The 12,315-nt window shown below is 37.3% G+C and overlaps 1 protein-coding gene across 6 annotated transcripts in view; it reads left to right on the top strand.

Annotated features, from left to right (window-relative positions):
* The window catches only part of HMCN1 (hemicentin 1), a 190,655-nt gene that overhangs the window by 47,576 nt on the left and 130,764 nt on the right, over positions 1–12,315 (top strand). For all 6 annotated transcript variants that reach the window (XM_057427409.1, XM_057427413.1, XM_057427412.1 and 3 more), the window contains exons 5-9: positions 2,123–2,294; positions 3,937–4,043; positions 8,348–8,468; positions 9,022–9,285; positions 9,554–9,698. In XM_057427409.1, coding sequence (XP_057283392.1) covers positions 2,123–2,294; positions 3,937–4,043; positions 8,348–8,468; positions 9,022–9,285; positions 9,554–9,698 — 809 coding nt within the window. The remainder of the gene's footprint in view (positions 1–2,122; positions 2,295–3,936; positions 4,044–8,347; positions 8,469–9,021; positions 9,286–9,553; positions 9,699–12,315) is intronic.

The following is a 12,315-nucleotide window of genomic DNA, read 5'->3' on the forward strand; positions in this document are numbered from 1 at the left end:
TGCCCAGGGAAGCTGTGAGTGCTCCATCCCTGGTGGTGTTCAAGGCACAGTTGGACAAAGCTTGGATGACATGGTTTAGTGTGAGGTGTCCCTGCCCATGGCAGGGGGGTTGGAACTAGATGCTCTTTAGGTCCTTTCCAACCCTAACTATTCTATGATTTATTTTGCTTAAGTTTCTTGAAATGACTTTCAGCTAGACTGGAAAATTCCTTTCTTCTGAAAATCCATATTTTACAATTAGTTTAAAAACTAATGGAGTTAAGATTCTGGAATAAAATGGAAACTTTTCCATATACCTAATACAAAAAAGTGTCATGCTCATTTCTATATATAGTGAGTAGAACAGATTGACGTTTCTTTTGGAAGCATTTTTGGAACCAAATGTATAATTTCTAAAGGTAAAACTTACAATTGGCTGGATCTTTCTGAAGCCTGTTGCAGGCTTGTCTAAAGTAAACACAGTTCTTGAATAGCTGGTGTCACTAGCTGTTGCAGAAACTGTATTTCTGTCATGGGTCATGTTACTTCATGGATTTTGAGTAGTTAATAGTTAAATTTACTGTTACTTTTTTCTGTTCTTTTGAAAGCATGCCCAAGTACCTTGCTTGCTCAGACCCTTATGGAGAGGGCACACAGCTTTCTTGTTACATGGTCAATGCTGTTTCATTTCACATGGTTTGGGAGCATTCAGCACCCCTCAGGTTAGACATTACTGATAGGGGAGGACAATAATTTATGAAAATGTTCCCCCACCATTTCAAATGCATTTTGAATGATGCCTTTCACTTATTTAAACTTCTTTCACCTTTGCACAAAGGTTGCTGAGCATTCATAGTATAACATATAACAAGTACACATTTATTTAAAACAGCCTAGAATCTAGTTTCTATCACAAAGCTATCTTACACAGAAACCTAGGGTATATCTCATTTTTAAATTGAGAAAGTGTGCAAATTATGCCCAACAAGCCAAGGAAAATGCTTTTCTGGTCTAGTGTGTTGAATGGGGTCCTAGAACTAAAGAGTTACTCTTAAGCCCTCTATTGCTGACAGGTGACAGGTTAGTTTATTGTTGGTTTCCAAGCCTTGCCCACTGACCAGTTGAACTGGTATAACAGAATGCTCCTTTAAAGGATGTGGTTAACTACTTTGACAGAACAGGTGTTTTTTTTCTGAGGGGGGGTTGGGTTTTTTGATTGCAGTGGGCTAGTCTTGACTAACACCTGAGCTTCCATTCAGCTGCTTGCTCACTCCCTGCAGCTGGGCAGGGAGAGAAAACAGGAAGTATGGGTGAGAAACCTTCCAGGTCAAGAAAAGACAGGGAAATAACTTACCTATCAACACTGAGGGCAAAACAAACTTGACTTAAGGAAAATTACTTTGTTGCCAATTGAAACAGATATTTAATTACTCATTCAGGTGGTGGGAAACAAACAAGTTTGAACACCTTTCTCTACCCTTTCCCAAGCTCAACTTCACTCCTTTGTTTTCTCTTGCAAAAGGTGATTCAGACCTCTGCTTTTCCCCCCTTTCCTCTCCCCCATCTCCTCCCTTCATAATCATTGGTTGAAAAGTTTAAAGTTAAGGACTATAAATCTGTAAGGCACACATTGTTCCCCTATACTCTGACCTGCATGATGTGCCTAATAGTAATTAGTATTAGGTGTTTGGGGGGCGTGGGGTGGAAATTGAAAAAGTCCATAGATGGAAATTAGTCAGTACATATGAATAAGGGAGCTTTCCTTCTTGCTTCAGGTGATTAGTAGTTAGCTGACAACCACAAATATGCATAGATTCGTACCCCTAATTCCTTTTTAAAAGTGTACACTTGGGTGTTGTGTAGAGGTGTATCCAGGTCTATATCTGTATTCCTTTAAACATCATGCTGATTGTGGCTTCAAGTAGTATCTTCTATTAAAAGATACATTACTATGCTTGCTCAGGTTGATGTGGTAGCTGCATGTCATAAGACAGTAGAATCATAGGTGGAAGTAGTGATCTTCTATTATAATAGAAGTTAACATGGAATCTCCAGAAGACAGTAGAGACAGTATGTCAACAGAAAATATTTCAACAGCAAATACTGTTGATGGCATAATAATAACTGTTTTTTTTTCTTCTAGGTATTAAAATGGGTTGAAGAAGCTGTTCAAGCCTCCAAAGTGCATCTCTTGTCTACAGACCATTTGACAATGGCTGTAAATACTTGGCAGATCCCTTTTGATCCAAGTCTGAAAGAGGTTACAGTGTCCTTGAGTGGTCCTTCACCAGCAATTGAAATTCATGATCCATTAGGTGAAGTATTTTATACCGTCTTTTGTAATAACAAAAAGAGGTGAATGAAAAAAAAAACAAATCTCTACTTCCTCCAATAGGGAAACATTCTAAAATACTTCCACATTCTGAAAACCAGTATCAATGTTTCAGGATATTTTAAATTTTGTTTTATTTTGAGAATATAGGATCTTTGGATATTTGCACTACTGACATTTAAGTTAATCCAGGAGTTCCAGTTCTTTGACTTGGAGGAAACTGGAAATCTCCCTGTTCTGACCACTTCCTTTCAGCTCCATCTACGTTCTTATTGTTTGTCCTTGTATTCCAAATTTCTGAACACTTTTGTTTTTCATGTATCTATGTAGTCACTGAACCATCGTTTAAGGGTTATACATGATGGTTGTGTTTTATGTGGTGAAAGGTAAACTGAGCTCTAGATTCTTTGAACCCTGGTTTGATTAAACCCTGACTTGTGTCCATCTTTAGCTGAACCATGTGTGAGAATGCAATGGCAGAATTGGATATTAATTTGTAATTGAAGGCATTTTTTTTTAACAAATCTACTGTTTGTTGTTATGTTGATGCTTTAGGAACCTGGAACTGGAAATAAATTCAGATTGTACTTTATCTTCTCTGAATGGCTGTTGGCTAAGGTTATAGCTTAAATTTTGTTATCTTTGAAATATTTTATGCATTAAATGAGTTTCCTGCAATATAGTCTGGTCTGCTCTCCACTGAAGCATTCTTGTTTGTTTTCAGGAAAGAAATTTGCTTATGTTGTGTCTCTTCAAACCACGATAATGCACAATCCTGGGTGCAACTGCCAAGCTTAGCTGAAGTTGACCCCATCTGTATGTTTTCCTTAGCTGAAGTTGACACCTCATCTATATGTTTTCCTTTCTTATTGGTCAGCTCCAGGCACATAAATCCATAGTTTCACTGAAGTTAGTTGGGGCATATCTAAAAAGGCCTTAAAAATTGATGATGGGACATCCCATTCTCAACTTCAGCTTTCCCTTTAGTGCTGATGGTACCTCATAGTTAGACTTGAGGGAGAAAAATGCCTCTATAGAGAACTAGTTCCTGCACACAAACATCATATATATTTGTATGCACTGGTCTACATATAAAGTGTGGTGCAGTATGAAAATTTACACTCTTTAATGAATGTCTAACAGGCTGCTAATTCCCTGTGAAGATTTTCTATGTATTCCTTCTTTTAGTCACAGGCTTATGCCCATCTGCCAGGGGAACCTGGCTTGTCAGTATTTTTACTGTGGAATTTATCTTGCTTGAAATAAGCCTAGAGGGTGGAAGAGTAAGTGGGCTGGCTGCGAGGTTAGGGCAAGTCTAACATATCCTTCAGGGGAGTTTGCTTCTGTGCTGCCTTTTTTTCCACTGAAAGTGGAATATTTTCTGTGAATAAGACAAGTTATTTTTCTTACAGCTGGGTTTCCCACAGCTCTGTATTGCTGCAGGCTGTATCAATTTTCCCAAGTGAATGAAAAGAGTGAAAATAAATGAGCATTTTCAGTATTTTAGCCAAGTATTACAGGGAATTTTGACTGTTGTAAATTGTCATTCACTGCTAAGTAGTAAGTCAAGTACAGAACAATAATACTGTAGTTACTCCCTGGTTTTTTGGTTTGTTTTTTTTTAGGCAAGCAGATCAGTAAAGGATCAGGACTGAATGAACTGTTAAATATCCACAACTCTGCAAAGGTAGTAAATGTCAAAGATCCAGAGCCCGGAACATGGACAATTAAGGTAAAATTATTGCAGAAATCATGTATAACTTGTCCTATATCTTAAAAGAGGTTGTATACTGATTGACGTTTAACACAGATATTTATCTATAAGTTTGTTTTATAACAAATATCCTTTCTGACCTCTATGTTGTGACTTATTTAGAAGGCAGTAGTACAAAACCCTTATCAACATAGTAACATATTAGATGTTACTATCTTACATCAAATTCTTGGGCCATTCTTTCATTCGAATGGCAAGAAGATGAAGTGAGTATCAAAATTCTGGACTCTTGTGCAGAGGGAGTGGGCACTTTGGTAGGGTCTTTGCTGTGTGTAACATGTTTGGAAGATGGGGAGAGGGAGATGATGTGCACTTTTCAGGCCAGAGATTACATTAGTAGGTTCTTAAAGTCAATAAATATACATTCAATTTGAAATCCATATCAGTAAAGTATTTAAATACTACAGTATGGTAAATAAACTTGTTCTTGTGAGTTATCTTGGCACAGAGAGTTGCAGAATGAACCCTAAAGGAATTGGAAATGTTAAGTTAAGATCAAAATGATCAGCAGCTATACCCAGCAAGAAAGAATCATGAACTCTGCTGAAATGATCTTGAAATTGACTGTAGTGACCCCCAGATTAAGCTCCTTATGTGGAAGGTTGCTACTCCTACAATGGAATGTAAGAAAATTCCTTGAGTTTTGCTGAAGGATCCTTACACTGGTCACTATTAATATGTACTGAAAGAGATGAAGAGCAATCATACCTGCTGGTTGTGACAGTTGTAGCAATCAACCAGCTCCTGGTTAATGGTAGATTAACACACTTGCTTCTGAAATGAAAGAACAAAATATCTTGGTAAGAAAAGGGCCACTTGGAACTATGGTTCTAGAGGATTTTCTCTGGGTGGCAGTGCTAGTTCAAATGTTTGCTTTTGGACACAAGTGAGTGCTGTATCATGGTTGTGAGGCATGTGGTAAAAACGTGTAAAGGCAATAACCTCCAAAAGTGCTTATGACCTGCTGCTACACAAAAGAGTGTGGGGCTATGAGCTGAAGCCAGTGTAGCTAATAACTTTACCATTCATAGATCAGTAAATGTATGCATAAAACAGGTATAAGTCAGGAACAGAAAGTGGATTGTTTAGACTACCCTTAACCCTAATTTAGCAGAGATTCAAGTTAATACAGTTTAGCAAGCCAAAAACTTGCATACCTGAAACCATAACAGGAAAAAGGGATGAGCAATAGCACTCTTATTATAATATAGTAAATTCTGAGGCACCTTAAAATCTGTGCAAGGCTTAACTGTTTATGTAGAAATCACACTTTTTAACTATGTTTTGTGGACAAATTATCTTCAAACAAATGCAGTTGAATCTTGTAGGGGACAGCATGTTGTGACACAGGTGCTTAGGGTGGGGGAGAGGAAGGAATGCATAATGAACTATGAGTTTTCATGTAATCTTTTCAACTCTTGTGTGACTGTGACCTAAATTGACTCATGCTTTGTCTTATTGTTAAATAGTTTTTTACGTAGGTAAAACAGCATGATCCCAGCTTTCTTAAATTGATGTGGAAAAAAATCATACTGGTATAGGTCCCTTCCAACTGCACTATTCTATTCTAGAAGTGTAAATACTATAGCATCGTTTTTGAGGAGGAAGTCCAACTGTGTAAAGTACCTCCATAGCCACATTCACAATAAGGTTTACTGAATGGATGCATGCTGCATAGGGCTGGGTCCATGACATAAGCACAGAGGGAATTTGAAAATGACTATTAATTCAAATACAGCACTGTAGGGACCTATTGATACTGTTGCAGAACTGAAGCTAGAAAGCAAGTTGAGCACAGCAACTCTATGGGGAGTTGTTTGGGTATCTGACAATGCTTCTAGGACCAGAAATGCTGAAAAGTCTAGTCCAGAGGTAGCCTGGTGGTCTAGTAACATCAGACATATTGGGAACTGAGAGAAGTTTGCCTACAGTCAGTTCCTCAGTATTCAGCTGCATAGCTTGTTGGAGTCATTTAGGTTAAGCATGCAATCCAGCAAACATTCAGTGCCCTGCAGCACAGAGAAACAGAGTGCAGAAAAATCAAAAGCCCAGTGCGATCTCTTTCTGGCCCTGCATGGCTGTTGCTAAGCCGAGACCTCTTTGGATGTGAGCTGAGCCATGTGGAACTACTTGTATATGCCTGCATTGTGTTGCCCAAATTTCTGGATTTCAGTAATTGCTGGAAGAGGAGCTTGTCACTCTTTTAGGCTCAATGTGTAATACCTTTCAGTGCTAATAAGGTCTTCAAAAGCTGAGTCTGGCACTCACCATGGTGCAAACTGCCAAGTGGCTCAGCTGGAATCAGGCCAGCATGCTCAGCTAGATGCAAACCAGTCCTGGCTAAAGCATCAGGCTGCTCCTGCAGTGAGGGCCTTTAATGTTTTTGTTTTTCTAAAATCAGCATAATGCTGTCTCCAGTTCTGCAGAGAATAAGGTATTCAAATGTAAGTGTTCTGGGTTAAAAAAACGCCCAAAAACCAGTATGGCAAACAGTTGAAATATTGTAATTATGATAACTTCTATGAGTAAACCAGGTCTTAATTAGGCTTGTGTAAAGAGCTTATATAGAAATTTGTCACTGGAAGTACAAGAAATTATCATTCTAGTATGAGAACAAATCATGGTGAGCTAAACAGCATTAGCCACTGCTAAATCAACTGGAGAATTATAAGTCCAAGGAGATTCCACCATAATACACAAGCAAGTGTTGGTGTTATTTCAATGTTCAGTGAGTTCTTTAAATCACAGCTTTGAGTAATATAAAATGCATAGTATGCAGTCCAATTGCCTCCTGTGCTGCTCTAGTTGCCTTGAGGTATTAGAATTATGAGGACATCAAATATGGGCATGTATTTTATAACTAAGATTTCCTTCCAGGTTTCTTCATTACAGATTTTTCTGAGGTGAAAGGCTAGCCAAATAGAAGCAAATAGAGGCTGTTTTAATCAGGTAGACATCAATTTGTCATACTGTCTAAATGGCTGTTCCTGGAGAGCTTGTTACAGGAAATAACTGTTTAATATTCATATGCAGCTGTATCAGAGGCAGTTACTAAACTGAAGAAATTGTGTATTTGAGAATGGATCAGATAATACTCTTTAGACATATAAAGTTCAGTGAAATTATTTCATTTTAATACTGATTATCTTTCACATTGCAAATCTTGTGTGCTGTATCATCTCCCTGGACAAAGTTTCTGTGTAGGTTCTAATGCAGATTTGATCTTGGAATAATATAGCTTAGCTATCAATCTTCACAGCCTCTTGATTCTTACTACACTTCCCCCTTCACACCCTCCATTCCCCCCGCTTTGAAATTGTCCATGGTTTTGTCATTGTTAAGTCTGTAAAAATCTAACTCGTGCTCAGTACAGTGCAGCAGTGGTGGGGTTTTTTTTGGGTGGTGGCTGTGTTTGTTTTGGCTGTGTTTGTTTTGGCTTCTCCCCTCCCCAACACTCTAAGGGTCCCTGTGTACTCCCGGCAAGTAGCAGCTGTCCTTTTTCTTTCTCAGCTATACAGACAGGTGGGTGTTGTTTGTGATTATTCCACATACACCTCCCTCCCACCCCACCATTAAACCAGAATGATGACCTGGAGGTGGAGAGTAGAGATAAGAAGTACTTAAGTATCCTGTGCTTTCCAATTGAGACCTTGGCTGCGAGAGAAATGAATTATTAATATACAGTATTGATTGAGGCTGGTCTCTATTCGCCCCTTTTTTCATGAGATGCAGTGCCTATGGTGTCTGCACATCCCTCATGGATAAAATTAGCTTTGTGTATGTTTAAAAAGGGAGCTTACTAATAAGTGAAAAGGTACGATAATTTATTTCCAGTACTAAGATAATTTATTTATATATATTATCAACAGAAATTTTACACTAATTTTTCTATTGACTTGGGTTTTATTTACTGTTTCATAGTATACTTCATAATGGTCAACATCCTAACTTCTATGTAGTCTCCCATTACAGTAGCAGACATGTGACAAGTGGTTGTTGCTCTTGTGTATTTGTGATGTGATTTATCTCTGAGACAAATTGCATCTTTTTGCTGACACTACAATTGTAGGGTCCAGTAACTAAAACTTTAATAAAGGCATTTTTACTTACAACGTTTGACATAAGCCTCCTTTCTATCTTTTTGTTTGTTTTTTTTAATGAAACCTGACTTCTATCTACTGAACTCAGTGGCTGAATCAGAAACTCTGCAACTCCTGAAACGCTGATTATGCACATGGTCTTTTGATCTGTTGCTTTTTCAGACCTCGAGCAGTGGAAGGCACTCTGTTCGGATCACAGGTCTCAGCACTATTGACTTTCGAGCTGGGTTTTCTAGAAAGCCAACATTAGACTTCAAAAATACATCCAGCAGGCCAGTGCAAGGTTTGTTTCCATTTTAGTCCATGGTAAACAATATACATTTTTGGGCCCACAAAGTGAAGTAGAACTCTCTAATGGTCTCTCTGGTGAACTTTAAATTTGGGATTGCTGTTGGTTGGTGCTTGGGACTTGACTATGAGAGCACAGCCAACATTCCTGTTTTATCATACGAAGGTATAACTTTCTATTAGCTTTTTTTTTCCCCTACAAAAATCTGGGTATTTTTACCTATGAAATGCTTCCAAATTGCCACACGGTTTCTCTTACTTTCGGAGCTTCAGAAAAAGTCTTTGGCTCTGAGGCACAGAGATGAGTTAATAAAGAGGCTGCTATTTCAGAAACACCTGTTGAAAATCAGTAATTTAAACCCTAATCAGTGTTGTCTCTTGATAGCTAATAAGCAGAGCACAGCTTAGTTTTTTGCTGCTTAGTATGTAAGAGCTGAAGCTGAATGGCGAATTCATGGGGTAGTGAGCCATACATATGGAATTTAACTCTTCATTTTTAATTATTTTTTTTTTTTAGCACTTAAAATAGCATGTTTCTGTTTTTCTAGGGATTCCAACCTTCGTGCTGCTAAATACCACTGGGATCTTTCTTCCAGCTAGAGTAGACAGACTGGAACTTCTGAGTATTACAGGGGAACTTCTTAAGACCTTGCCTGTGAAATACTATCCTGACAGAAAGCCCTATGGATTGTGGAATATTTCTGACTTCATTCCACCAGATGAAGCCTTTTTTGTTAAAATAATGGGCTATGACAAGAATGATTATCTTTTTCAGAGAGTTTCAAGTGTTTCATTTTCTAGTATAACTCCTGGTAAGAGATTTTAGCCTGTCTTGAATTTGTATTTCTCATATCTAAATCAGTTAAAATTGGTATCTAGTATTTTTTTTTTTTTTCAGACATACCGGTACTTCCTGTGCTGTTTCCTTAAAGTGTTCTATCTCTACATTGTGATGGAAAGCTAATGATATTTAGTAGCTATAACTCAGTCAAAACCTGAATTTTCCTTTAATAAAAGGAAAAGATACAATATACATTAATAACTACCAATAATCTTTTGGGGAATATTTTCTTTCTTCAGATGCTCCAAAAGTTACAATGCCCGCCAAGACTCCAGGGTATTATTTACAACCAGGGTCTGTTCCTTGCCATGTAGAAAGCCTTATACCTTTTACTCAGCGTTTTACTAAAAGTGGAGTAAAACTAGGAGTGGATCAGTTCTTTAAGTAAGTATTGATTTTTCTTTTTTTTTCTTTTCTCCCCAATGATGTTTTATTTCTGATTTATAGTCTATCATGTCCATTTATTATTTACTGTTATATACTGCTTATATCCTGTTATTTCCATTCTGTTATTTCTGCTGATATTCATTATGGAGGATGTATATATGCATGTTTCAGGAGGGTGTCACTACATATTGATGATGAGAACGTATAGTTCTAGCCAAAATTCCTCTCTAATGTGTATTCTTAAATTGTGATAAACTGTAATTTATATCTATATTTCTTAAAACTTTTGTAAAGTAGCATGGTAGCTAGTTTTGTTGGTGTTTTGTTTTTTTTCTCTTTGAAGCATGCCGCCACCCCCATCCCCCCCCGATGCACAGATGATTATGTGACATACATTCTAGCATTCAGTAGCAGGCATATGACTACCAAAATAAATATATTGAGACACTCCTTTGTACACTGGCAATGTGAAATACTGCAGCTTTTTAAATTATTGTTTTTAATGAGGTGTCACTTATATTTAGTCATTCCCAGCACACACTTAAGCAATAACTCTTTCCATTTTATAGTTATCAAAGCATCTACTTTTATTCCTTGCTTTTCACATATCTGGCACCTTTATGATTATGCTGCTTTTTTCATTTTGTATTGTAGACCAGGTGAATGAACAGATTACCCAAGTTATTTTAACAAAACTTATCTCTCAAGCCAAGTATTATTGATCGCATTTAAATAGGCTCTAATTTGTCTTGTCTGTGTTTTGTTAGTATTGAAGTTCCATACATGACTTGTCCAGCTTATTAGTTTAATGCAGATTTGAGCTGTATTATTGAGTTTGAGTTTTGGTGGCAAGATGTCGTCTTCATTCAATTTTTTAATTTTCTTTTCTAATACATATTCAAGAAGTAAATGGTTTGTATGTTGAGTATCATTGCTCTGTCTTGACAGTTGACTATGTGAAAATACCATTCAGATGAATATTTATTGTGTCCTTGAAGTGAACATACCCAGAATTTGCTGTGCTTTTTTTTTCTATTCTGATTTCAGAGTTACCATGAGCTGTAGTAATAATTGCTAATTTTAAATGAGTAACGTGTAGGAAAAAAATTCTCTAAAATTGCAGCAGCTTGGTTTTTCTAGATTTCTGCATCCTGTGATGGTCTAGTAAGAAAATTTGGATGTCGATTAACATCCTAGTGCATTTCTGAGAAGTCTGATTTAGATGACCCAAACCAGTAGTAAGCATTGCATTCCAGTGAGAAACCAGCAGGAACTGAGCACTAATATGTCTTTAATATCCATGGATATTAAAATGCATTGTAAATGGCAGATCACACCCACCTTGCAGAGGTCAGAATCAGAAAAATAGTGTATGAAATTCTGACAAGAAAGAGCAATCCATGTAGTTAATTAAAATAATAACTATAAAAATAATTAGAAAACCCCACTTTGAATCAACAGATATTTGTGGTTGTTAGTCGAGTCCAGTATCCGCCTTACTAAACCGTGAAGGACATATTCCTCCAAACTATGTGTTAACTAGTGCAGTACAAGTGAATGTGATGTTTTAGTTCAATCATCTGAGCCACAGCCTGCTGCTGGTACCCTCCCAGGTGAAAATGTGATATGGAGTTTGGCGGTTTATGGTGACAAAGAGATGAAGTCAGCTATGACATGAATGTCACTGTGCTCTCTGCCAGTGTTTATACAGCTACTAATAGAATCATAGTTAGGGTTGGAAAGGACCTTAAGATCATCTAGTTCCAACCCCCCTGCCATGGGCAGGGACGCTTCACACTAAACCATGTCACCCAAAGCTTTATCCAATCTGGCCTTGGACAAATAACTAGGATGCAACTTGGCTAAGGGAGCATGTTTGTATTTTCCAAACCGACTAGGTAAACACCTTCATCAGTAAATTGCATATATTGTAAAGTGATTTGGGTAAATAAAAGACTTTGCTGCTGAGTTGTCCCAATAATAAATGTTACAAAGAGCTGTGTGCAGTTGCTGCTTTTTAGAGTCAGTGGCACAGTGTGCAGCAAATGCCCTGAGGTGTGTGTTTGTCATTGCTGCCATTGTTGCATCAAAATTGTATATCTGTTTTCTAATAGGCAACTGCAGGTCTCTGTTTCCCAGGCTTTTCCACTGGACACATTTCCTTTCGTGCTTCTATTCTCAAGGCTTCCACATTAGACATCTGGTGTATAGCAAAAGTCAGGAATGAAGAATAGGATTACATAACTTCATTTTTAATATATATTCCACGAAAAAGAAATTTCTTTCTTTTTACTTGGAAGAAACATTACTTTAATCTTTAGTGTTGGCAGTTATTGCCATATCCATTTGCCATCACTGCACTGTAAGAAGTCATAGATTTGATTTATGATATATTATGTTATCTAGGGTAAGTGTGAAGTAAGAGAGAATAAGTAGGAAGCTATTTAAGGTCACTACATAATGTTTGTTTTCATTCATGGCATAGCTGGATTGTCTGTCTTATGGTGCTACAGCATTGAACTTTCATGCATATTCTAAGTCTCTTTCTCTTGTTCTTTTTATACCCTTTACAGATTTGATTTATCTATCTATTCAGACAAACAAAAGAGACTTA

The sequence above is a fragment of the Pezoporus wallicus genome, unplaced genomic scaffold (genome assembly GCF_028554395.1).
Source record: "Pezoporus wallicus isolate ANWC-B61680 ecotype Strahan unplaced genomic scaffold, APGP_CSIRO_Pwel_v1 scaffold_7107, whole genome shotgun sequence".
Taxonomy (NCBI): domain Eukaryota; kingdom Metazoa; phylum Chordata; class Aves; order Psittaciformes; family Psittacidae; genus Pezoporus; species Pezoporus wallicus.